At 39.3% G+C, this 26786-nt stretch overlaps 1 protein-coding gene across 5 annotated transcripts in view; it reads left to right on the top strand.

Annotated features, from left to right (window-relative positions):
• The window catches only part of CCSER1 (coiled-coil serine rich protein 1), a 745310-nt gene that overhangs the window by 391386 nt on the left and 327138 nt on the right, over nt 1-26786 (top strand). For all 5 annotated transcript variants that reach the window (XM_075421506.1, XM_075421504.1, XM_075421503.1 and 2 more), the window contains one exon: nt 7931-8014. In XM_075421506.1, the coding sequence (XP_075277621.1) occupies nt 7931-8014 (84 nt within the window). The remainder of the gene's footprint in view (nt 1-7930; nt 8015-26786) is intronic.

Here is a 26786-nt window from a genome sequence, read left to right as displayed (position 1 = left end):
ACTCAACAAAATGACCTCAAAGCTGTAGAGTATACAGATAGCTTATGGACACATGTACAGAGCATACAATTCAGTTATTTGGAGTGATGACTACTACTTTCATAGCATCCATGTTCTCATTGGATTGATATCCTTGATAAAATGTACAGGTATAAACTCATTTTGCAGAATGGTAAGGAACAAAAGTGTTCAAGGGTATTTATTTAATGGCTAGAAAAGGTAAATGTTACCTAGCAGAAGTTTAGATCTATGGTCATTGAACTGATTCTGGATGGCACTTGAACTCAGCTATGCTTATGTGCCAGTCTGTTACTCCTACACTCTATCAATACTTTAAGGACTGCAAAAATATCATAAATATTTTGCATACAAGATCATAAATGGCATTATAAATAAGCTTATTTTTCTGAACATAGGAATACATGGGTCAAATATCTACTGGAATGTGGGGATGGTGAAGATCCCAAATCATGTAGACACAGAGTATTCAAAGTATATTAAAAAGCCTGACTTTATGGGGACAGAGTTTCTTCCAGCTTTGTAGTTACAGTGTAGACTCAGGATACACTGATTGCATGCTCTGCTAAAAGCATGCCATCCTTTTCAAGTCTCTTCCTCTGATGCTGCTGTTGTGACACTTCCTTATAGGGGGATTCTGGTTTTCAGGTAGTTTATTTTTTACTATAAATCCCTATTGGCCTGTGCCTCCTCTTCCTCGTTCACCTTGAGATGCTTTTCTCAACAAACTTCTTGGTCTTTCCATAGCAGCCTTTCACTGTACTACAGTTTCACAGTAGATAATGAAACATTTCAGGCCTCCTAAGGAATCAAGGTGATCTGTTTCTGAATTCACACTATCTGATATGCATTGCTGTTTGCCCCCTGGACTGATAAATAACACAGCGTTCCACCAGCTCTTCCTGCCCCGCACTTTTCAATTGCATGCTGCTACTTTGGTCACCTCCACACAAGCCTTCACCAAAATATTTTGGCTCTTGCACAAGAATGTGATTTTTGGAGCCTTCTCTCCTTCCCTACCTTTCAGTAGTTACTTTCTGGAAGAACTGTATTAACTGTTTCAGCAGCAAATAGTTGGTTCTGTAACACTTTTTTTTTATTCTTGGACAAATATATGGGATATTGAAATTACCCAAGCCTTTCTGCAGTCGACTACTTTTTTCGCTTTTATTCCTGTATGGTATGTTCTTTCTTATATTTGTTTTCTCAGTTGGCATTATACCAGAAATTACCTTAAAATATGATGGAAACATAGAAGAAGCATCAAGTACCATTTGTATTTTCCCTTTTGTTTTGCATTTGCAGAACAAATGATGCCTGTGCAGATACCATGCAGCACAATAGGTTTGTATAATCCTAATTCATCAAGAAAGAGCTCTGTGCTGCTTGCAAACCCAGTGTGGTGTAGGGTGAATGGAATATAGACTATATTTGTTCTTACTTCTTTTACTAAATAATAACACAAAAATTTGGGAACTGCTAACATTGCCCTTTTTCTAGACAACTCTGGGTAACTCCTGGATACACATTGAAGTGCCTATACAGCAGGTTGCACGGAAGACCCTGTCTAAGAACAGCCCTTGCTGTGATGCTTGGGTGCAGATGAAGTCTTCTGTTTGGTGGTAATGCTTGTAGCACCTGCATTCTGCAGTTAAGGTTACCTAAATGGTAGCCTAGGTTAATACTGAAAATTATTTAAGAAAGGACTGGAAACAGCAGGTATTCTTTTCTCCGCAGCTGGCAAATGCATGAAGGGTATTGTCCAGTCCTCATAGTGTCAAGTACTCCAGCACACTGGGTCCCCCAGAAACTGCAGGCTGCACTTTTACTAAGCTGCAAAGGTCTGCATAGGACCTGATAATGTGGGGTATTGATTTACAAAAATCATGTCCCACTGGCTTATGTTAAGCAGTTTCACTGATATGTGGCAAGACAAGGGAAAAATTACCTTAGCCCTAGGTATTTTTCTCTAAACCATAATGATAGTTACAGTCTATATTGTATGAGACAGTTGTTGCATGCAATATAGAAGTGAAGTGCCTGGAGAACAGTGCGACATGAGAGGGGGTCAGGCCTTTGTGTGGGTGAAGAAGATCCAGATGGGTGCATGAATGCGCTTTTATTGGGAGTGATTTTTATTTTTTTAAGTCTTTGGAAGCTCTGAGAGGCGCAAAACCTTCCTTCAAGCTCTCACTAGTCCCAGGGAGGCGTGCATTGCCTCTTAGACAATAACTAGTGCCAAGGCTTATCTCACAAATCTTTCCTGCTCTAGTTACCATACACTATTACAAGTGTCATTGCTGTATTTGCTTTTGCATGCTTTCTAAAAGCTGTTATTGCAATAGTCTTGGTTATGGGACCTCGTCGTTTTCCTTCTTCCACTGTGGATTCCACTAACTCTTTTTTTTTTTAATTTAAAAAGGGGAAAATCAGGAGATAGCAACAAAGTGAAACCATGCTGACAAAATATATGTAATGTATAATGTAACTGGAGGTTGCACAATAGTTAATGCTGCATCAATTTTCAAACCATTTTTTAAAATAAAGGCCTCACTTTGATAAAATATTACTGAAGTTCTTTATACTTTTTATTTTTTATAAGCAAGTGTTTTTTCTGACTAAATGTTATGGTTTGGCTGCGGCTGGCAACAAAAGTGCCACGCGGCCGCCCCTCCCCCTGCCAGGGTGCGGAGGAGAATGGAAAGAAGCAGGCAGAAACTGGTGGGTCAGGATAAGGGCAGTTTAACAGAACAGCAAACTAAGGGAACAGGAACAACAACGATACAGATAAGGGGAAAACACAACAGAAACCACATGACCCACAGCGCCGCTCTCCTGGACCGGCGCTGCACGCTCCTGAGCCGCGAGAGAGTTCCCGCCGCCCAGCTCCCCCCCACCGGAACCCATCATGATGGCACATGGTATGGAATACCCTGCTCTGTTTGGCCAGGTTGGGTCAGCCCGCCCGGCTGTGCCCCTTCCTGGATTCTGGTGAAAATTAACCCTGTCCTGGCCGAACCCAGGGCATTATCCACCCCTTATTCCATACCATCTACATCATGCCCAGGTCCCCCATTGTCAAACTGATCACCACCACTTCTCCTGTCTCCAGATATCATTCCCTTAGTCTATGGATCATCACTCTAAAGTGTCCATTGAGTTCATTTAATCCATGACTTCGGGCTCCATCTGTCATAATGGTCTTCCGTGGCAGGGGAGGTGATGTGTGGTGATGGGCGGTCACTTGCTGCATCCGGAGCTCACGGCTGATGTATCTGGTGCGGCCCATGTCCACAGTCTGCAGGTTGGAGACGTCGATCTCGATGAAGTTGCTGGGTGCCAGTTGTTGAAAACCAGGTCCAGTTCCATCATCGCTGTGCTCTGCTAGGTTTCATCAAAAAGTCCATCCTTCTTTAATCTGGACGATTCTTACTATGCTACTACTGGTACGAAATATAACAATTATAACAGTGATAACAGACAGTGACAGGGTTATTTAACAATTAACTTTATACAATTTATTTATGAACTATTCTCACCCAAAATCAAATCCCCATGAGGTACACATCGAACTTCCCCATCCTTCCGCATTACCCACCAGGTACACCCAGGTCCTTGAGCAAAAGCAATGCCGCGGACGGGCTTGCCTTTGCCCGAGGCAGGACTAACCCAAACCGTCTTCCCTAACATGTTCCGCACGTGCACTACAGGGACTTTATCCCCTTCTACAGGGCGCTGAGGTTTTGACTGGGCAGGACCAGCCCGGTTGGTGGACCCTCTGGTGTTAACCAACCAGGTGGCCTTTGCTAAATGGGTATCCCAATTTTTGAAAGTCCCACCCCCCACTGCCCTCAAAGTGGTATTTAGCAGCCCATTGTAACGTTCGATCTTTCCAGAGGCTGGTGCATGGTAGGGGATGTGATACACCCACTCGATACCGTGTTCTTTGGCCCAGGTGTCTATGAGGCTGTTAAGAAAATGAGTCCCGTTGTCCGACTCAATTCTTTCGGGAGTGCCATGTCACTACAGGACTTGTTTTTCAAGGCCCAGGATGGTATTCCGGGCAGTGGCATGGGGCACAGGGTAGGTTTCCAGCCATCCGGTGGTGACCTCCACCATTGTGAGCACATAGCACTTGCCTTGGCGGGTTTGTGGCAGTGTGATATAGTCAATCTGCCAAGCCTGCCTGTATTTATATTTTAGCCATCGTCCTCCATACCACTGAGGCTTTACCCGCTTGGCTTGCTTGATTGCAGCGCATGTCTCACATTCATGGATAACCTGTGCGATGGTGTCCATGGTCAAGTCCACCCCTCGGTCACGAGCCCATCTGTATGTCGCATCTCTTCCTTGGTGGCCCGAGGTGTCATGGGCCCACCAAGCTATAAAGAGTTCACCCTTATGTTGCCAGTCCAGATCCACCTGAGCCACTTCAATCTTAGCAGCCTGATCCACCTGGTGGTTGTTTTGATGTTCCTCAGTGGCCGGACTCTTAGGGACGTGGGCGTCCACGTGACGGACTTTTACAACCAACTGCTCCAGCTGGGCAGCAATATCTTGCCACAATGGGGCAGCCCAGATAGGTTTGCCTCTGCGCTGCCAGTTGTTCTTCTTCCATTGCTGCAGCCACCCCCACAAGGCATTGGCCACCATCCAGGAGTCGGTGTAAAGATAGAGCACTGGCCACTTCTCTCGACTGGCAATGCCTAAAGCCAGCTGGATGGCTTTCACCTCTGCAAACTGGCTGGACTCACCTTCTCCCTCGGCAGTTTCCACGACTTTTTGTGTAGGGCTCCATACAGCAGCCTTCCACCTCCGCTGCTTCCCCACAATGCAACAGGACCCATCCGTGAACAGGGCATACTGTTTCTTATCTTCTGGCAGCTGGTTATACAGTGGGGCCTCTTCAGCACGTGTCACCTCCTCCTCTGGCGATGCTCCAAAATCTTTGCCTTCTGGCCAGTCCATGATTACCTCCAGAATTCCTGGGCGACTGAGGTTTCCCATTCGGGCACGCTGGGTGATCAGCACCACCCACTTACTCCACGTAGCATCGGTGGCATGATGCGTAGAGGGGACCCTCTCTTTGAACATCCATCCCAGGACCGGCAACCGTGGTGCTAGGAGGAGCTGTGCTTCAGTGCCGACCACTTCTGAAGCAGCTCGAACGCCTTCATATGCTGCCAGAATCTCTTTTTCAGTGGGAGTATAGCGGGCCTCGGATCCTTTGTATCCCCGGCTCCAAAACCCCAGGGGTCGACCTCGAGTCTCCCCTGGTGCTTTCTGCCACAGACTCCAGGTTGGGCCATTCTCCCCGGCTGCGGTGTAGAGCACTTTTTTAACATCTTGCCCTGACCGGATTGGACCAATGGGTACAGCATGAACTATCTCCCATTTAATGTGTTCAAATGCCTGTCGTTGCTCAGGGCGCCATCCAAAATCATTCTTCTTCCGGGTCACGTGGTACAGAGGTCTTACAATTTGGCTGTAATTTGGGATGTGCATCCTCCAAAAACCCACAACACCCAGGAAGGCCTGTGCTTCCTTTTTGCTGGTTGGTGGAGACATAGCTGCTATTTTGTTGATGACATCCATTGGGATTTGACGGCACCCATCCTGCCATTTTATTCCCAAAAACTGGATCTCTTGCACAGGTCCCTTGACTTTACTTCGCTTAATGGCGAAACCGGCTTTCAGAAGGATCTGAACTATTTTCTCCCCTTTCTCAAAAACTTCCTCCACTGTGTCACCCCATACAATGATGTCATCGATGTCCTGCAGATGTTCTGGGGCTTCACCCTTTTCCAGTGCAGTCTGGATTAGTCCATGGCAAATGGTGGGACTGTGTTTCCACCCCTGGGGCAGTCGATTCCAGGTGTACTGGATGCCCTTCCAGGTGAAAGCAAACTGTGGCCTGCACTCTGCTGCCAAAGGGATGGAGAAGAATGCATTAGCGATGTCAATTGTAGCGTACCACTTGGCTGCCTTTGACTCCAGCTGATACTGAAGTTCTAGCATGTCTGGCACGGCAGCACTCAGTGGTGGTGTGACTTCATTCAGGCCACGGTAGTCTATTGTCAGTCTCCACTCTCCAGTAGATTTTCTCACTGGCCATATGGGACTATTAAAGGGTGAGTGAGTTTTGCTGATCACTCCTTGACTCTCCAGCTGGAGGATCAGCTGATGAATGGGGATAAGGGAGTCTTGGTTGGTACGATACTGTCGCCGGTGCACCGTTGTGGTCGTGATTGGCACCAGCTGTGTCCCTTCCTGGATTCCACTGAAAATTAACCCTGTCCTGGCCGAACCCAGGACACTAAAATATATTTAACAATATCTGCTAATAATGTATTGTGTGCTGAGGGCTGTGTTGTGGGATGTCTTAAGATTTTATTTTCGGCTAACATTCCTAGACAGCATTGTATTAGTAGATAATAAGAGTGAAATGCTGCTAAACCATATAGGAAAGAAAAAAATCCTAGGAGTTTTTTTCCTAAAGGGGAAAGTGCAAGTCCTGGCTTTTTTCTAAGTTTGAATATTTCAGGAGATCTGTATGTAGTACTGTAGTAGTGTGTAAGCAGGTTCACTATCTGTCTTTATTGCAGCTGTAAATATTTGGGGTTTTATATGTGAATATCTTGTTTCTTCCTCCAATTCTCTTAGAGCGGAGGATGAAGAATATAATTACTCTGAAAGGTAAGTATTATAACTGAACATTTAACTGAGGAAAATGGACTTCACACTCTTTAATTTTTTGTCTCACAATTGTTTGTTCGTTTGGAGTTGCAAACACATTAGTACCAACAGTTCAACTTTATGACACTGGTTATACCCTTTTGAACCCCTGAGCTCTTTGTCGTCTAAATAAATTCTGCACTTTTATACTTGTTATCATCTGTTAGCTAGAAGTCCAGTTTTCTTATTTTTAAACTAAGGACAAAAGCGTTGTGCGAATATTGCTATATTTCCAAAAGCTTTTTTGTTGTATGGCTTGGGATTTTTTTTTGAAAATCATGATACTCCAAAGCAGTAAACTTGCCAAACACTGTAAATGTGTCTCTCTACTAGAGGGCTGTTAAGATACAGTGCTTTATTTACAGTTGTATGACCAGCCACTTGGCTGGTTAGTTTGTTGGGTTTTTATTCTTCAACAGTTCAGTCTTTCATTTGCATTTCTACTCTTGGATGTTTATCAGAACAAGACAAAAATATGTGATTGACATTTCATTTCCAAAGAAGGTGTTTAGACTTGTACGAACTCACAAAATTTCCTGAGGACAGCTTGCAGACTGCCTCATGGACTGGGCTTTGGCTACAGTCTTAGCTATCGGGTTCATTTTCATGCAAGGTAAATTGAGTTATAGTCATTGGTTGTATTACTAAGCGGTAACTATTTTCTTTCCTCCACCCTGTTAATACCAGAATTGCTGCTGTTGTGCCTGGTGTGGGACAAAAGATATATGCATGGGCAGGGTGCTTTACTGTTCCTGTGAATGTCTTTTTTGCTTCCTTTTTCATCCCCTCAAAGATAAAGAGCTCCACGATCATGCTTCTAAATTGATATTTCTCTAATGTTGTTTTGTGTGAGTAAAATTACATTTCATAGCCATTGCTTAACTGAAAAGGGATGACCTGATAGGATCTTCAGTAAAAAGGCTTAAAAGATTCAGAAAACAATGAAATGGACTTCTGTGCAGGAAGCTATTCACATTTCCATGTAATGTCTTTGGATGCAATGATTTGTGTATGCAGCAACTTAGAATACGTTATTGAAAATACCACACATGACAAAGGCGAATGGAGTTTCATTACTTGAATGTAATTATCTCACACTATGTGAAGCAGCTTTTTCTTGTCAAGAGCAAAGTAAAAGCATTAAGCATTAAAACATCTCTTTTTGATGTTTTTGTAGGATGGTGTAAAAGATGAATGTTCAGTGCTGAAGCTGCAGCTAAAGGAGAGAGATGAACTCATAGCCCAACTTCGCGAGGAGCTGGTAAGCAGGAGAAGCAATTTTTATTTTTCAAGTTCATTTACTTGATAATGTCACTCATCGAGACCAGAAACTAAAGAAATACAATTTCACAACCGCTACAGAATAGCTAGCCTAAGGCTATGTTAATCACTAAACATAAACACTGATAACACTGATAAACACTGATAACACTGACTGTACATTTCTAGGGACTTGTCAGCCTCTGAAGTGGCTACTATCTACATGCACTGCTAGTAGAAGTTTCTTGTAAAAGATTGTGTTGACAGTTGTCTTGCAGTATCAAAGAGGCAGAGAAGGAGCATGGCGCTGTATGCATATGCTAGAAATCTTGAAGGGGCATGCACGTGCCCTGGTGAATTGTGAATACTTCTCCCATGAACTGCTTTTCACATCTACTAGATTGATTAGCATAAAATGAAATACTTTTTTTCTCCATACTAGATGTCTTTTAATTTAAATAAAATAATAAATACTGTTACGCTTGCTGAACCTTTGCTCAGAGTATGAGCTACTAATGCTTGAGTACTGCTATTTAAAGATAGAATATTCTCAAGTGACTGAGGTGATATAGCAATTAAAAAACCTAAACACATGAAATTGCATTTTATTGTGCTATTAAGACTGTACTAATGTATTTAAAATTTTATTTTTGGTGCAACATGATTAAATCATGTCTGTCTTCAGTATCCTTAGTTAAAGGAGTGAGACTTTTCCATTTCCTCTTTCACAAATAGACATCTTAAAGACTCCACAGAGAAAGCAAGTAGGGTCACCACATTCAGGAAGACATTCAGTGCCCACGTTGCTTCTGTTGAAGTTGGGGGTATGCAGGCACCTAAGATTTTGTATAAGCACCCTTTGGGGGGTGGGATTGTTTCCCTGATTAGATCTTATTTATCTGATCTAGTTCACAGGCTTTTTGTACCTTTCTGTCTCATGCTTAGTGGCTGGCTCAGAAGTTTAACAGAATGAATTCAGGTCCATCCATTACTGCATCTTTTATATCCTAATAAAAAACTAATAAAAACCACCAATATATTTTTACACCAGCACAAATAGCTAAGTTTCAAGTTGCGTGAGAAAAATGTAATGCTGCTCAAGGATGAAAGATTCCTCTGCTATATTAACATCTGCAAAATAAATACAGGTCATCAATATTCTTTGTTTCATATTTGACTACATTAAGGAATGATGAATTATGTAATATCCAAAATTAAATAACAAAATGGGACACAGGGAGCATGAAGCTTCTGCACAATCCTGGAGCATTAATTTTACATCAGTCTAGTTGAGAACATATGCTATTTAACTGGTCAACAATTTTGTCAGTGTAACATTGTCCTGTATTGATACAAGGAGCTGCAGCTCGTTTGCAGTTAACTGTTGTCAAAGTTCATCCGTAGATATGTCAGCTGCAGAAAAACAAGTCCCACAGGAAATTTGGTTCTTGTGCATCATAACAGATAGAAAAGTACATCTTCTTAGGGTCATGAAAGAAGGATTTCCATATGAGTGAAAGTATCATATCATAAATTTAATCCATGATTAGCTGACTTCAGTTTTGATACTCTAGGACTTGTAAAAGAGAGTACGAGTGAGAGTCTTGAGACCACATTTAATCATTTGAAAATAAGTTTTGAAAGGACTCAGTATATCTCATTTACTTCTATTGAACTAAATAAAGCCACATGAGGAGGTGAATATCACAGAAGCTGGATTTAAGATTGAGCCCTACGAAAAAGAAGTACTAGTGGATGCCCATACGTTTGGTAAAAGATTTTTGTGTGTCAGTATGGAGTCAGTATGCTAGCTTTGGCTATCTGTATTTTATGATCTCTACTGCATATTCTCCTGCAATACTATTTTTATATAAAAAGTTAATGAGATTGTTTAAGGGTTTGGTGTTGTAAGAGCTGCCAGGATTTCTAGAGCACCTATAATTAAAGTGATGGCCTAGTAAAAGAGCTCACTAAAAACACACTTAGAACTTGTGCTGGAACTGAACATTTTGACAATCTTCCAGAAACAAAGTGACTGTATCGCTTTGTCAGCATCCAGGGATCACAAAACTAAAGTCCGCTTATCGAAGGACCTCAGTAATTGAACAGGGGAAGCACCCACTCAGCTTAGGCTTCTCTGAAGTTAGGCAGTTATGGAGCAACTCTTTCCAACCATGGTCTTGATCTCAAACATCTTAAAAGCCTCAGTATACTTATACTGAGCCCCAGCTGTTTCCCTGATGCCCATAACAAGCCTGTATGAGGCTGAATCACAGAATCACAGCATGGTAGGGGTTGGAAGGGACCTCTGTGGGTCATCTAGTCCAACCCTCCTGCCGAAGCAGGGTCACCTACAGCAGGCTGCACAGGACCTTGTCCAGGCGGGTCTTGAATATCTCCAGAGAAGGAGACTCCACAGCCTCCTTGGGCAGCCTGGGCCAGTGCTTGGTCACCCTCAGAGGGAAGAAGTTCTTCCTCATGTTCAGACGGAACTTCCTCTGCTTCAGTTTGTGCCCATTGCCCCTTATCCTGTCGCTGGGCACCACTGAAAAGAGTTTGGCCCCATCCTCCTGACACCCGCCCTCAAGATATTTATAAACATTTATTAGGTCCACTCGCAGCCTTCTCTTCTTCAGGCTGAACAAGCCCGGCTCCCTGAGCCTCTCCTCGTAGGAGAGATGTTCCAGTCCCCTCACCATCCTTGTAGCCCTTCGCTGGACTCTCTCCAGTAGCTCTTCAACTTTCTTGAACTGGGGAGCCCAGAACTGGACAGAGTAGTCCAGATGAGGCCTCACTAGGGCAGTGTAGAGGGGAAGGAGAAGTCCTCTGAAGAGCATCAGGGCTCCAGTTCCTCTGGCTACCATCTCTCAAACTGCACATCCAGTGTCCTCTTCATGGAGATGTCCTGGGCCGTGCTACCACGGTGCTACTAAATATTGGGGCACACCAAAAGATACACTTGGGGTTCCTGCTCTCTGGTTTGCTCTAGGGCTTTTTTGCTGGGTCCCAGGCGCTTGGGGGAAGCCCCTGCTGTGGCTTTGCCCACTATTCTGCAGGCTGAAAAAGCCACTGCAGCTGCCAGGTGGTTGTCTTGGTCCCCTTTTGCATTGCTTGAGGTGATTTAAGGAGGTGCATGCAGTGGACTATTTGGGGAAAGTAGGCTCTCTTTTTAGAGGTATTAAAAACGAAGTAAATTTGAAATGATTGGTAGAAAATGCTGATAAAAATGTTCTCTTCATTTACATAAAATCATCCAAAAATTGTTGCAAAACATGCTTTAATAAAATCCTACAGTTATGTATGTGTTTGTAGGACTGTAAATATTAGACAAGTGAAGGTTTACAAAAAAGAAGTAAAACAGTAATTTTTGGCTTATGAAACTATGCCTTTTCACTTAACTACAATATATTGCGGACATAGCATTGGATGGGCAGCTACCATTTTTATTCTTGTATGTTGGGGCAACCCATGTTCAGAATATTGTCATTCTGAATATGCAAATTCAACAGTTGTAAATACCACCTGCCTGTCTTAAAATCTTGGCATCATGAAGTTAGTTCAGAGATAGCACTTTAACATAAAAATCAGTTTGAGTAGGAGTCAGTTTTGTAGTTCTTGAGAGCTATATGAAAATCTGTGCATTCTTTGTGGTTTTCTGTGAAGTTGGATGCTTGCATGTAGATATAAAACACTTGATTAATTAGTTTTTCTGCAGAACTCCGTAACTATTTTGAAGTGAAGTTCAGGTAAGTTGTGGCTCTTCAGGATCTCTTGTTTCTTTTTTTCTCTAGTTTTTCTAGAATTTTCTAGTAGTCTTCCCTTCTTCCCATTGATCTCTGTAATTTTCAAATGCTTTATAAGAAGTATTTCTGCCATGTTTCAGTGCATTGTGAAGGAGACCTTTAACAGAGTGGAGGGTGGAAAATAACAGTGGAGTGAGAGATGACTTGCTGTAAGCTGATGAAGCTGCAGAGCACCTGCAACTGTCCTCTCTCCTAATTGCTGTTTAGCTCTTGAGGGGAGAAAAGGGTAAATCTTTGAGGAATGATAATAGAGGTTAAGATGCTCAGCGACAAGACCCAGGTACACAAGATAAAATGCAAGGAGTCCTCATCTACCTCTAGGCAAACAAAGAACAACTTAGATAAGTAGTCCCTTTTTTTGTTCTCTTTTTAGTGATAATTTTGGATTGACTCACTTGGTCACCAGAAGTGTGCCTGTCTTCTTTGAAGGAATAAGTGTAGGTAGACAGAGCAGTGGAATTAATTCCTCTGTTCTCTCATTATCTCCTGAAAAATACCAGTTTCAGGAGTTGGAGGAGAGTTTGGCTTTCAAGATGTCAGGTGCCCAAAACATGTCTAAAGTTCTTTGGAAATGGTGAACCTGAGCAGGAACTTAAAATGTGGGTTGAAAGCACCACTTTGTCTCTGTGCCGTACTCGTTTCTGAAAATATCCTCTTTTACAGAAAATCAAGGACGTGAAGTAAATCCATTTTTCTTTTGGTAAAGAGTCAGTCACTTGCTCTGGATCTTTTTTTTTTCCCCCTAAAATAAAAGAAATTAAAATCTCAGTTTTCTTTGGAGGCAGAAAGGTGTTTGAAACATCAGCTGTCTTGTACCCAACTCTACCTGAAATTGCATCTTTGTGTACATATTCTAAATGAAGCTTTTTCTACTGCAGTGTGAGTACTTTAAGCAGAAAATATTTTCATGGTATGGTGACAAAAATAACTGAATGCTACTTATAGTAGCATTTATTCTACTGCTGTCACTGGTACAGTGGCATTAACTATGAAAAATGAGCATTAACAACATTATCCTTTCAGTCTTGATGTCCCTGTGTAACTTGAAGCATGTGTGTTGTCCCATCAAAATAAAAAATATAGTGAGGCGGTTTGGGTGGATTCTGAGTGGAACTGGAGGCAAAATGAGGTCAGAAGAAGAATTGCCCTTATAGCCTAGCTGTTGGAGATATTTTTCTGCTGTGGAGATGCCTCTTCATCAAATGTTAGACTTTCTGTATTTACGGCATAGCTAGGCACAGTACTAGCTAAGTGAGCTTTACCTCAAGCTGTAGAAATTAATGCTTTAGGACTGGATACTCTAGAATCAGCTCAATAAAACATAACTACTCTTTTTTTTGTTTTATTTCTGAAAATTGTAATCAAGTTCTACCTCCTTGTCCAAAACCTGTGTTAAATGATTTGTATAATTTTGGGGTTTGTTTTTTTCCTAAATGTAGTATATTCCTGGAGGGCAGAAGGATAGGAAGTTTAGCTCCTGTAGGTTGATTTTGATAATGGGCAGTTAGCCAATTGCTGCAGTTTTGAAGTATTGTCAAGATGAGTACTTGTTTTCCAGCTTTGAAGTGTAACAGAAAGTCTGAAATGCACTTGAATCTTGCTGATAAACTGTTTATGAAAGATACTCAGGTTAAGTGTAAAAATCACCTTGAAATGTAGTTATGGCAATACAGATGCCATGAATTATACAGTCCTAGAATCACAATTTTTTTGACAGGCTAAGAGTGAGAGTTGGAAAAATAAATTAAGTAACTCATGGTGAATACCATGTTTTTAATTGTTAGGAAAAAGACAAATTTTGGTTAATCCACTCTATTTTCAACATTTTAAAGTAGTCATGCTTGAAACTTTAAAGAAATGAGGTAATACCTGTTTGAAAAGAATAATAGTACTTATATTGAAAAAAAATTTCAAATTTCTAGATCAATTTTTACACTGATTACCTGCTTGCTTTACATTCTACTGGTTTGTAGTATTACGTTGTTGGCTATTTTATGAGGGAATATTACAGACCCATGGATAATTTACATAAGAACAGGCAGTTGTAAGTACTTTCAAATCCTCTTTCTTCCTCATATTTAGGAAACATTAGGAGCAGAAAAGAAATAGATTAGGTGTACTTAAACATTATTAAAGTGTCAGGCTTCTTTCCCCCTTTTTTACAGGAGAATTAATTGTACATATTCCAGAAAAGGCTTATCTGAGTTGTAATTACTCTCTGAATCAGCTCCACAAGACAGACATGGAGTGTGAAAGTGGCAATATCCTATGACACACAATGGGGATCAGGCTCTAATTCCTTGTCTACACCAGTCCCTTGATGAGAAGCTGCCAGTCAGATAGGAACTTTAATATTCCTTGGCACTTGTGGAGGTGATTCCGCATATGAGTTTAAGTCTGTATCACAAACCATTGTCATAACGTAGTGTTTGGCATAGATAAACAATTATGTCATTGGTGTAGAGCAGTGTCTTTCTGCTCCTGAGTATTTCATAAAAATAATGCTGCATAAATCGGCAAATCTGAAATACAAAATTTGTCCAAAGTCTCCCTCTGAGATACAGTGCTGACGCTTACTCTCCTTTAATAACAATGCACTGCATATGCTTCTCTTTGGCAGCAGTGTCACTTGTAGACTGCTGGCTTCAGGAGATGCACAGCATTTTACTGACAGGTCTTTTAGTACAAGCAGGCAAATATGGTTTGGTTTTACTCCCAAATCTCAAAGAACTTCAGGTTTTGGTTTGTCTGAACATGAGGAAGAACTTCTTCCCTCTGAGGGTGACGGAGCACTGGAACAGGCTGCCCAGGGAGGTGGTGGAGTCTCCTTCTCTGGAGATATTCAAGACCCGCCTGGACAAGGTCCTGTGCAGCCTGCTGTAGGTGACCCTGCTTCGGCAGGGGGGTTGGACTAGATGACCCACAGAGGTCCCTTCCAACCCCTACTCTTCTGTGATTCTGTGATTCTGTGAAACACGCAAGGTAGGTCTCAATGTCACTATTCCTTTTTTCGCTTTATTTTTTTAACCAATTTTAATTAACCAATTTTAACTCTAATGAAGATGCAAAGATACCCAACTACAGATCAATTTCAGGACAAGTGGAAATGGCAGTGTCTTGGAGGTGTGGTGGGAAGGAACACTTTGTATGTTGCAGTTCATAGGCTTTGTAGATGTTAGATATTTTGGACTGACGTGTCTTTAGAGATTCAAATTTCTGTTTAGGTGGGTGATGGCAGATTATGGTAGATTATATTTCCTGTGTAGCAGCATATAGTGTAGCATTTGTCAAGGTCAAACTAGAGCATTAATCTATGTCCTTGGCGCTCAGTGGAGCTAAGCTGCTGTGCCTTGCCTGAGGGTCTGACTGGAGCAGTCCTCAGCCGAGGCTTGCAAAGGGATTTTTCGTGGTGCAAAACAGGATTTGTAAGCAGGGCTTGCTAGGTAAGTGAGGTAAAGGAAAATCTATATAAGTGCTAGGAATAAAGCATATGAAGAATGAAGCAAAGAGCCAGTGTGATTTCTATATAGTTTTGATTGCTCAAAATCCTGGATTTTTTTTACATTCAGTTTGTGTTTCTCATATATACATACACAGATGCACACACACACTTATAAATGTATATATATATGGAAATATGTACACACAGATACACAGAAACATTCATGCTTTCACACACGCACTGTCTCTCTTGTTCAGTATGCTTCATGATAGTTACTTGCCTCAAGAATTACTAACGATTTTGTGATTAAGAAGGTTATACAAGGAAAGTTGGCTAAAAATATGGAAATTTACCATCGCTTGACATGAACCTATATTTCTGATATTGGATAAATTCTCAAAGAATTACTTAAGAGTTTGGCTTGCATGAAAATGACTACTGTCAGTATCATCTGGTGACATGCTATTGCATTATGTGTGTTTATGACAGCAAAAAGAAAATGTTCTTTAAAAACAGTTACACATATGCTGGAAAACTTGTTTTGCTTAAGATCAGCAGTTCAATTTGTCTAACTTCACAGCTTCAGTATGTTGCTAAAGGCGTCTGTGTGACATTTTTGCTGCAGTCATCTGATGTAGATGAGTTTCAGATTAATAAATGCTTTATACTCAGCTCAGCACCACAATGTTTAGTGAATCAACTGGTACTATCGTCTACTCCAATAATTAATTTTCTGGTTGGGGAAATATTTTTGCTTTTGAAGATGTGGGGGTGTCTGTGCAATTCACTAGGGATCTAATAGAAAAGTTTTGCTTGCTCTTCCCTTCCCGCCCTTTGCCATGATTCAGAGAAAAGTCTGTGCATATACACTGGTGTAGCAAATATCACAAATGAAGAATTATCTGTATCTCAATAGCAAAATAACATTTTCTTTTACCTTCTAGTGAAGTTCTGTCAGGAAACAGCAGTGTTACACATTTTTCATCCTCAGTTTTTTTAGAATTTTGGTGAATATTTGTTTCCTTCATTCGCAGTATATTCCAGCATTTAAAGACATTAAATATTTTTGTCCATAAATGAGACATTTTGTCCATAAATGGGAATTTTTAGAAAGAAAAATAGTAAGCATTTTTAAATAAATACTTTTATGTAAGGACTGGGAAACTCTTAAGATACTGAAAAGCTGATATGTAATCTCTGTCCTTTCCTAAATAACTAATCTAACAAGAAATTAACTGTATTAAGGCATTTGTTAGATCTCACTAATATTGATTCAAAGAAGCTGACTATGTAAATTCTGTCCAAGCTTTGTATATTTGTTTGTCATTCTGTTATTACTTATCATTTTTTCCTTACACACAAACTGAAATTATTTGAGATATGAGAGTTTCCACTTAACCTCTGTTGCAAATACTGAGCACTTTCTCGCTGAAGATATGTTTTGTACTATGGCATCATGAATATTGCATAGTTCAGAGGGTGCTCAAACGCTTCCTCAGATGTTCTACTTTGAGGCACAGTCATCAGTGATTTTAAGTTTGGTTAGACCTGGGACGTGTATGTGGAGTTGTCCTGTAACTTTCATAGAAAGTACTGCCATATACCCAATTTGTCTGTGTGAAGTCTTACTCTGAAACTGGAAATGTATTTCTGTTATATCCTTTTCCATAGCTATATTAGGTTGATTTGCTCTAGAGGACAGGAAGTGGATGGAGTGGAGAGATCAAATCTTCCCATGCTGGAGAGAAGTTAATTAAATAGAATGAAGTGTTATTGATATTCTGGATTTGAGTAGCTAATCAACATCTTGGATGTCCTGTGCTATTTTTGGTAGGATGGGAGAGAAGAATGCTGATGCTAGATAAAGAGCTACTGGAAGTCGTGCCATTTATTTCAGAGAATTTAGATAAAATCCTATTTATTTTGAACATAGTAGAAATCTGACAGCAAGGGGTAGGTTTTGGTCTCACTGCCAAGCCTCTCTTCCATCTAGCTCTGTAATGCTCCACTTTGGGTCTGTCTTCTGCTATTTTGATTTCCCGCATCTTTCTTCGTTTTTTAAAATATTGTTCCCTCTTCCTTTCTATAGAAAACACACACAATGGGCATTTCTTTTAATGTCCTGTCCATGTTTTATCCATTGTTTGAGAATTTTGACTTGATGCCTGATTCTGGTTTTTGGGTGGAGGCTACAATTTTCAAGCTCAGTCATTTGGATTGATGTTCAGCTGTAATACTTTTGACTCTTTATGAGATTTCACCATTATCCTAATATAACAAGAAGATGATGGATTCTGTGGCAAAGTTTTCATAAATGACCTGCTTATTATCCTGTATTTAAACTGGGGGTTTGGTGAGACAGGCAGTGGTCTATATAAATGCTTCATTGCCCTTCAGGGAGGAGGCAGATAACTGCAGTGCTGTAAAGCGGTCATGTTGAGTGAAAGTAAAAAGTGCAATGTGGGATATCACTGTTAAGCAGCTTGTTACAAGACTGTATGCAAAAGCCTGACTAGTGTCCTAGCAGAAAGCTAGCTTGCAAATTTCTACTTTCATTGGTAAATGATGTCCAAAAAATATTGTTCAAGTAATCTCCTTTCATATTTTGGCTCCTTTGATTGTTTAACTTGATGAGCTTTTTAAATTATGTAGTATTTTGATTTAGAAGCAGATAAAAAGGTAATACATGGTCATCATCAGAAAATCAAACACAAAACAATGATCTTACTGACTTTTTACCATATATTACATTTAAATTACAAGGAGAAGAAAATAGCTACTGGTTAATGGTAAATTAAATTAATCGCATAGATCATACATTCATTTGGTTTGTCTGGTGTATTCAATCCTGACTGTATTTTCAGTAGGTTTCTCTGTATAGCTAGTAAAATAAAAGCAATGAACTATTTTGTAGTCTTCTTTGAGTTCAGAATATAGAATGAAAATATATCTTTCTGGGTTTTGTTGGTGGCTTGTTTTTTTCCAGAGCTATTGTTTATGATTTATTCAGTATGCTTGAAATGTACTTAACATATTTTGGAGTTTTCTGGTAATAATGCAAGACATTTATCTTGCGTTTCCCAATTTGACTTACAGATTATATTGTTTTTCTCAAAGGGAGCTCTCATGATTTACCAGAAGTGTAATAGAGTTTGTGGGCTGTAGTATTTATCAGATTTCACCGATTATCAACACAGGACTTTATAAAACCAGACTTTCTCACAGTGTGATATTCGTGTTCCAGCTTACAAATGAGGGTTTCATCAGACAATGCTAGTTGGGCAAGAGGATGCTGTATTATTACAGTTTTGGAAAGAACAAGTAGAGCTATTATATGAATAGTATGGTGATGAGAAGGAAGAAAAATAAACTATCTTTATATAAACTTGCTACAGCGTGATTGGTGTGCTTGTGGAGTTCAGGTTAATAGGCTGGAAAAATAAAAAGTGGTGCAATTAAAGGATGATCTAAAGCAGCAGGAGAGCTCACTTTATTTTTCAGCTGAGCTGCCTGTTTGTCGTATTACTTTCAAGAGCATAGTGGGAGATTCTTAAGGGAAGGGTGGTATAGAGAGGACTGAGGGTGTTTAAGTTGTCACTAGACCCACCTTTTAAGATCACTGCAGACATAAGTGTGCTCAGGCTATGGAACTTGCCATGCAAACGATCCTTCCTCACTTAACCAGCGTGAATAAGGATCAGTTTCTGGAAACTTGTGGAGTTTATTTTGTTGCATCTTGTTTAATGTATGGAACAAAGGTGTTTGCTTTTACTTCTCCCTCCAGTTCAGAACCACTGGGAAGATGTGATTCATCAGCTCCTTCCTCTCTATCCCTTCTTTCTGCTAGAGAAGCTTGACACCTTCTCTGGTACTATTTGATCTTTATTTGTCATAGCAGAGTTAGTAACTTATGCCTGTTTCTTTTGATTTTTAAACCTAAAATTTGTGGACCATTCTGCTTAGCCAGCAAAATTTAAGAAGTATCCAAACAGAGAGCATTTTTTGCATCCGTTGTTATTACCAAAATCTGTTTTTCTGCAGAATCATGAAAGCAGATTGAGGGGAGGGAAGAGAGTGTGCTGGTTCTTAACCAGTAAGGTGTCGATTAACTGGGAAGTGCAAAACCTACATAACCTGTAGGGAATCTGGAAGCTGCATGTTGCAGTTATCTGCATAGAAAGAAAGAACCCTAAAACAACGGCAAAGGCGAGGTTGTGTCTCTAATAATTCCTGGAATCAGTAGTGAATCATATCTGCAGACAAAGGGTCGTACAAAGTTCTTTCTTCATTCCATTTCAGGTTTGGTTTTCCTTTTTTTGTTAATTTTGTTAATTTATTTTTATTTATTTTTACTTATTAAAACCTCTCATATACATGAAGTCCCAAACAGGGAGTCTAATGAAAAGGGGAAACTGGTCTGATAAGGAATACATAAAATTCATCACGAGAAGAAGTAGATACAGTAAAGGCCTAGCAGTAACCATGCTGATACAGGCAGTCAATTGAATTGCAATTCTGTCTATGAGTAGTGCTGAACTCCAAACATTTTAAGTTTGGGCTATTCCATCTTTTCCCATGCACTGTTTGCTCAGTTACTGTGTTCAGCTGAAAGTGAATCCCTATCCAAAGCCTACTGAGATCAAAAAATAACATAAAATAGAAACTAAACATTGCCCTCTAAGACCAGCTGCAGAACATAATAAACAGAAATTTATTGGAATGCTGTACTGTATAGTTACTAATATTCTCTCTGTGTTAGCTTTGATGCCGAAAATAGTGTTTCAAAAATGTACCAAGATATCATATGCAAATAAAAACTGTGTAGCCTACCAGTTTTTTGGTAAAGACTGCTAGAGCAAAAGCTGGTATCTTAAAATGGTGGGTAATTTAGGTGAGAAGGACCTCAGGGGTGCTCTAGTCCTACATCCCAGCTCAAAGCAGGGTTCACTTCAAAGTTAGACCACGTTGTTTAGGGCCTTTTCCAGCCATGTGTTGAAATTTGCCAGGGGTGGATAATCTGCAGCCTCCTTGGACGACTTGTCTAACCATTCCTGTGAAGAATTTTATTGTCTTGTGTCCAGCAGGAGTTTTTCTCATCCCAGCATGTGCTGTTGCTCTTTGCATTTCACTGTGCCCGCCTGAGAAGGATCTGGCGGCTGCTTCTCCATACCCTGTTTGATAATGGAAGAGAGCAAATAGATCCCCCTTTAGCCTTCCCTTCTCCAGAATGAACAAATCCATTTCCCGTAGGCCCTCCTTGTATGTCATTTGAGCCACCGTCTTAGTGGCCTGCACTCTCTCCAGTTTGCCTCCACCTCTTGTGCTGGGACCTCCAAAACAATGTGTGTTATTTTCACATGCAGCCTCCACAGCACTGATTAGAGCGGAAAAAACAGTTACAGCCGTTTGCTGGTTGTGTCCTTGGCATGGTAGCCCAGCGTACTGCTAAACTTCTGGTCTTACAGTCTAAGCATAAATCATATTATTAATGAATATCGTAATCAAATTCCATCATAATCAGATTATTATTTACATTATTGTATTTAAGGGGTGCTGGGCTAGATGAAAATATATTATATATCTATTATATATATTATATATATTATATATAATATATGAAATTATATTTATATAATTATATATATTATATGTAAGACATTAACTTCACTCAGAAATGATTATCACAAGCAGCATCTTTTCTATCAGATGCCATAGGGTTTCCTTCTCTAGACAGATTCATGTACTTAAAAATACATTAAACAAACACAGAAAAAGGGAGACTCAAGGCAGACCAGTATTCTCTTATACGTACTGCTTTGCCTGTGGAAAGGGTTAAAAGTACAATGTGTTATGACTGTTAGATATACTGTTAAGAAAAAAAGAATAAAGCTCTCCTGTTTGCTGTCAGAGTCTGTTTGGAAATACAAGTAAGCCTTAACAGTACAGGGCTTATTCTTTCATGCAAATAAATTCAATATTAAGATCTGCTTTAAAAAACACCTTATGAAATGATCAATGGCATGTCAGAGAAAATTTGAGTAAAGAGAGATTAAATAATGAGAAAGGAGTTCTGCTTCAAGCAAGCATATCTCAGTTGTATTGATTTGGTATTTGTGCAAATTTTAATTACAATTTTATTTTCAGCTCTACTTAGCTATCCAGAGGCCTTTAGGAAGGGATAAAAATAGATTAAAAAATCAACCTGTTTATCACAGGCACCGAATATTGTGTCTTAATTTTGTTCTCCTGTGTCTTTTCCTATACTGCTTTATTGATATGACTAAGCCCTGGAATGAAACTTACCATCCAACATGAAAGAGTCAAATCCAGACTGCTTGTTCATTTAATTTTTCATCATCTTGCTTAGGCTGTATGAAGGGTGGATACTACAGAAAGATGGGTGATTTGGTAGTATAGGTGCCTGCCCAGTAGGAGTAGGATTCAGCTCATTTTACTAAAGTGAGTAATCACCCAATAGTTAGTAAGGGCTTTTTACTCACTGTGGGTTTGAGCTAGATTTGATTTGATGACTTATAGGTGAAATACTTAGGTGTTTCTGCTGTCTGGTATTTTTCCTCTTAGAATGGGAGAAACTTACCCATGGAGAAGATTTTGCATTGTGGTGTGGGGTTTTGGGGGTGGTTTTTTGCTTCTTTTTTTTTTTTCTCCCCCTCTTTCTTGCTGTCTCAAGTGTAAAAAAGCTGGTGAGCATCAATTTGATTTTTCTTAAGCACAGGCTCTTAACAGTGAGCTTGAGTAATTCAAGTGAACTCCAGTTTGAGCGTAAGCATTAGAAGTGAATATCCCAACAAGACGCCTTTATATATATATATACATGTATATATGTTAAAAAAATCTCTACACAGATACTGGCCTTTGGGGTAATCACAAAAAGACCTATTAGAAGGTGTCATTTAGAGCTGAGAATCAAGCATTGCTTCTGTTTAATTGAAACTTCAGGAATGCCTGCGTAACTACGGTATGCAAAATTGAACTGGGTTATATCTTTAAGGCAACAGGATATATTTTTAAGAATAAGACTTTTAAGAAAATTCATGTGTGGAAAAATGTTTTTCATGTCAAGGACATGTAATGGTATAAAACTCAGCTAGGTGAAATGATAGAAAAAACAAGGATGAGGAAGTGGAGGACTGCTGAAGTAATTACACCTCAGAATTTCAGCACTACATGGGACCACCAGGTGAGCAGCAGGCTCAAGTTGCTCTACTGTGCACCGGCTAGACAATTCTATGCTTTGTCACAGTGAATTGCAGGCTGCAATTACTCCTTAATTACTCCTTCTTCATAAAATAAGATGTTGAAGGCTTATGGGATCCCTTTTGAGAACAGACTTATTCTCACTTTCTTTTTCCACAGCTTTGGCCAATATGATTTGTATAACTTGTAGAATATTATTGACATAGCTTTTATTTTTACTGTTTTATTCAGTATGCATAGATAGGTACTGCTCAAAATTATATATTTTTTTAATGGTTACGTCTTGCTGTTGTAATTTTTGTGATTAGTATCATCCATTTACACAGAATGCTTTGTAGTTTAATCGTCTTTGGAGTTAGTGGAATACAATTAGCAGAAAGGACATCCCATGCTAATAGAGTTGATCAGCACAAAGAAGTTTGTTTAGAAAGGTAAGGAGGTTATGCACCTCTCCCTAGAGAGGTGCTGCCTGCTGCCCTGGAGGTAACTTTTGGAATGCTTTACAGGCTTTTATGTATACTTACACCAGTGTGCACTGAAAGTGCCAACATAAAAGTTTGCTCATTTAGTTTGCTGAACAGCTCTTCATAACTATATTGTACCATATCTCTAACTTATGGAACAGCTTCTTTAAAGGGGTCTTAAGGGCCTCACATTTACAAGTGACCTGAGTTTATCTCTCTGAATGTCTTAGAATTTCTTGAGCAGCTTTCTTGGTAATGACTTCAGGGTGCAGAGTTACAGATGTTTATTGGTGAAGAATGTTAAAGAAGTGTTAAACTTGGTTACTTAACCTTTCATTATGATTTTCACTTTTTTGTAGAGCACTATTAATCAGTAGCATCCCTTTCTGTGTTTTGTGGTGCTAGAGTCCTTGTACATACTGATATGAGTAAAAAAAACATACAATAATATTCCATAGCCCTGTAACGTTGCTATTATCCCACTAGACACTTGGTGAAGTTAAGTAGTTCCTGAATTCTACTATAAATAGTGCTATACTTCCCAGAAGGCGTGGGAGTAGAATTTTATACTTATGACTAATTAATGTAATTGAGAGTGATCATGTACAAGGAGACATCTTTCACAGCTCATCTGTTTTTATGCTAAAATAAGTGAAAAGAACTATCCTTCTTTTTTCTGTGAAATGTCGGCTGCTTTGGTTTTTCATGTGTAACTATTGTGAGAGAATAGCGTGGACAGGCTTCTGCATGGTTCTTTGCTGTTACCAAAAAAGTAATGCTTAATTCTAGTTGTTGGCTGTACATCATGTATGTTGACTTGATTCCCTATTGTGTCTGTTTTGAACTTAAATGCGGAATAGAAAGCAAGTTGATAGCATCCCATTCATGTCTTAAGGTTAGAGCGATGTAATCTCTTATTCCATTGTAAGACTTCAAGTAATAAGGCAGTCTTTTTCTCATTCCTTGGTGCCTGCCCCAGAGTATTTGTTTTCTGTTTCCAACACAAGGTTGGGAAGCACCTTAAATCGTGTGATAAATGCTCTCATGTGTAGGCTTCATTTCTGACAACTATCTTTGGTTGTATCAATACCCACGTATGTTGTTTAGCAGAGGCAGGAAGTCTTTAAAAATTAAATAGGCAAACAAAAAAATAATTCTGAGCGAGAGCTTGTCTACTATAATCACAATGAAGCCATTATAATTTACATTATAATTTACATTATAAAATGTCACAAAAATTTACTTTTTTTTTACTTGTGCTTTTTCTCTGCAAAATTTCGGTGTGAAATATGAGAAGAAAACTCTAATTCCTGCTCATGATGCTTTACCCATCAATAAGAGCTAGGTCTTTAGTAGGCACACAGAAGTGTAGCTACTTGATGTGCTGATGAGCTGTGCTGATTTACAGCAAGTCCTGTTGTTGTATGCCTAGAGGCGAAAAGGGTAAGTATCTATTTTGTAGCAGAATAATAGAATGCTTCATTTACTTAATGTATTTTTGATGGACAGGTATATTAATGTAATACCTCACGTGTAAAAGATTGTTGGCAGCTTACTTTGTTAGTCATTGGATCAGATTGTGTCTTTTGATTTAAAGATGATTTGTGTACTGTATTGGAAATAGAAGAGTGAAAAAAAGGCCAGTGTTAACTAATTTGCATATCACCCTTTGTGATTAATAGTGTGACCTTGTTAACTAAATAACCAAATGAACAAAGTGTTATTTTCAACATCAGGCTGAAAATGAAGGGAAAAGTTTGACAATGCCATATGCTGTCTCACATGCATAAAAACCCCTCATCCTTATCTGTATAGAAAATTGAAAGCGAATCTTTCTGAAGCATAATAGTAACAGTGTCTGCCAGACTTGACGTGGTAAAAATGAAGAAAACGGGAGTAATTTTGTAGGTTTAATAATTCTTTTCATTTTCTGAGGTTTTTTGGTTTGTGGTAGCTGAAGTACACAATAGCAGCTGTAAGAGTGCAATCACAAAATCAACTAGAGTGGCAGATAGCCTTTAGGGAAGATTTGAAAAAATTGTGCTTGAATGCTAGAGAAAATTTCTCTTCTACTCACAAGGTCGTCTGTTGGAGGTGATTATTACTGTCCTTTTCACTGCAGCTGCTGTGAATCCTGTAATATTTTTGTCACCCAGAGGAATCAGAAATGCATTAAAATGCGTCTAAACTTTAATGAAACTTAGGTAGGAAATGACTTTGAGTGGTTTTTAGGCACTAGCATCAGCTTAAAGGGTTGTTTTAGTTGTCCTGAAAAAAAGGTTTTATGAAGTCAGAATGTGTTAGCTTTGACAGAGGAGCTACCAAAAAGCTAAATATTGTATGAGATTTCTTTTTGTGAAAAGAAATTGGACATTACTTTTATTGCAGACTGTCTTGATGATGAGATATAAGAATTACATATAGTTATGTCCATCCAACTTTGGGGAACTTGAACAAGAATGAAAGAAAGAACAGCTGTGGTCTTTTGAATCTTTTGCTTTCCATGGTCATACGAAGGAGATTCACCCAGCGAAAACTGTACTATTGTCTTCATGAATTTGGTAGACTACAATTTTATTGTTTAAAAAAAAAAAAAAAATATATATTTTCTCTTGGGGCAGACATAGTTAAAACACTAAGAGGAGAGTACGGTTTTGCAGTTTGGCCAATTTTTGTAGATAGACACAATATACTATAATGAGTACCTAGAGAGATACAAAGCTCGCTTTGTAAGGAGACGTCTGCAACATGGTGTCACAGGGGTTTAAAACAGTATATTACCCTTTAGGCTTTAGAAGATGGAGTTTCAAATGATCATCTGAGAAGCCCCTACAGTCTATTTAACACAGTTTTTGGGTTTTTTACATTCTTAAAGTATGGCTGAACATACCATGCCATTCAGGCCATTCTTTTAAAAAATAATGGTGAACTCCATTTAAACCACTGTGGAGACCTCTCTTCTTCAGCGGGAATGAAAGTTCAGCAGTTCTAGCCTTTTTGCGTGCAGTTCCACAGGAGTTTAATACTTTTCTACAGATGACTTCTGAAAGTGCAAGTGAAGTGTTTTTTCTCTCCCTCGTGTCAAGATATTTAGATTCTAAAAATTTTAGTGTAACCTTTTATGTAGCTGATGATTTTTATTGTTGTTGTTATGAGGGTTTTGGAAAAGCTGATTTTCATTTCAAGTAGGACCAGAAAGAAATGACAGCTTATCGAGCCTCCTTTGTAAGGCCATCCATTACACATCAGGCTTTTTTTTTTTTTTTAATGGACTTTTATAACATTTCTGAGAGTATGGCTAGGTTTTGAATCTGCTCAGATGAACATCCAGATGAGTACCTCCAGGTCAGCAAGGAAGGTCTAGTGGCTTGAAGCATCTTTGATTTCACTTCTGTGACCAAATCAACACTCCGTGGATTTCAGTTTGAAATTGTATTGGAGGCCTTGAAGAGGAAAAACCTAAAGATTCAAACTTGCCTGATTTCGAGACAGAAATAATTTGTTAGTCAGAAATTGGGTTAAATTACAAATCAAAGCTGAAGAAATGCATTTTTGATTTGTGTTTGAAGTTTGAAACTTTCAGAATCAACTTTGGTATCACTGTATTTTTTTTTCCTTGTGAACATTTTTTTAAAACCTGAGAAAAGAAAAATGATGGTAAGATACAAAGAATTTTTTAACATAGACAGGGTTCAAATCACTGTTTATTAGAACAGTTATTTGTTGCCAGGGAAGTTGTCTGCATTGCTTATGTTATGAGTTTGTAAACATCTGTTGTTTCTGTACTATCAAGTAGTATTTACCAGCATGAGTAGGAGTGGATCTGAAGATTATAGCAGTTGGTTC

The sequence above is a fragment of the Opisthocomus hoazin genome, chromosome 5 (assembly GCF_030867145.1).
Source record: "Opisthocomus hoazin isolate bOpiHoa1 chromosome 5, bOpiHoa1.hap1, whole genome shotgun sequence".
Classification (NCBI taxonomy): domain Eukaryota; kingdom Metazoa; phylum Chordata; class Aves; order Opisthocomiformes; family Opisthocomidae; genus Opisthocomus; species Opisthocomus hoazin.
Note: the sequence above shows the minus strand (reverse complement) of the source record. Positions and strands in the feature narration are given on the sequence as shown.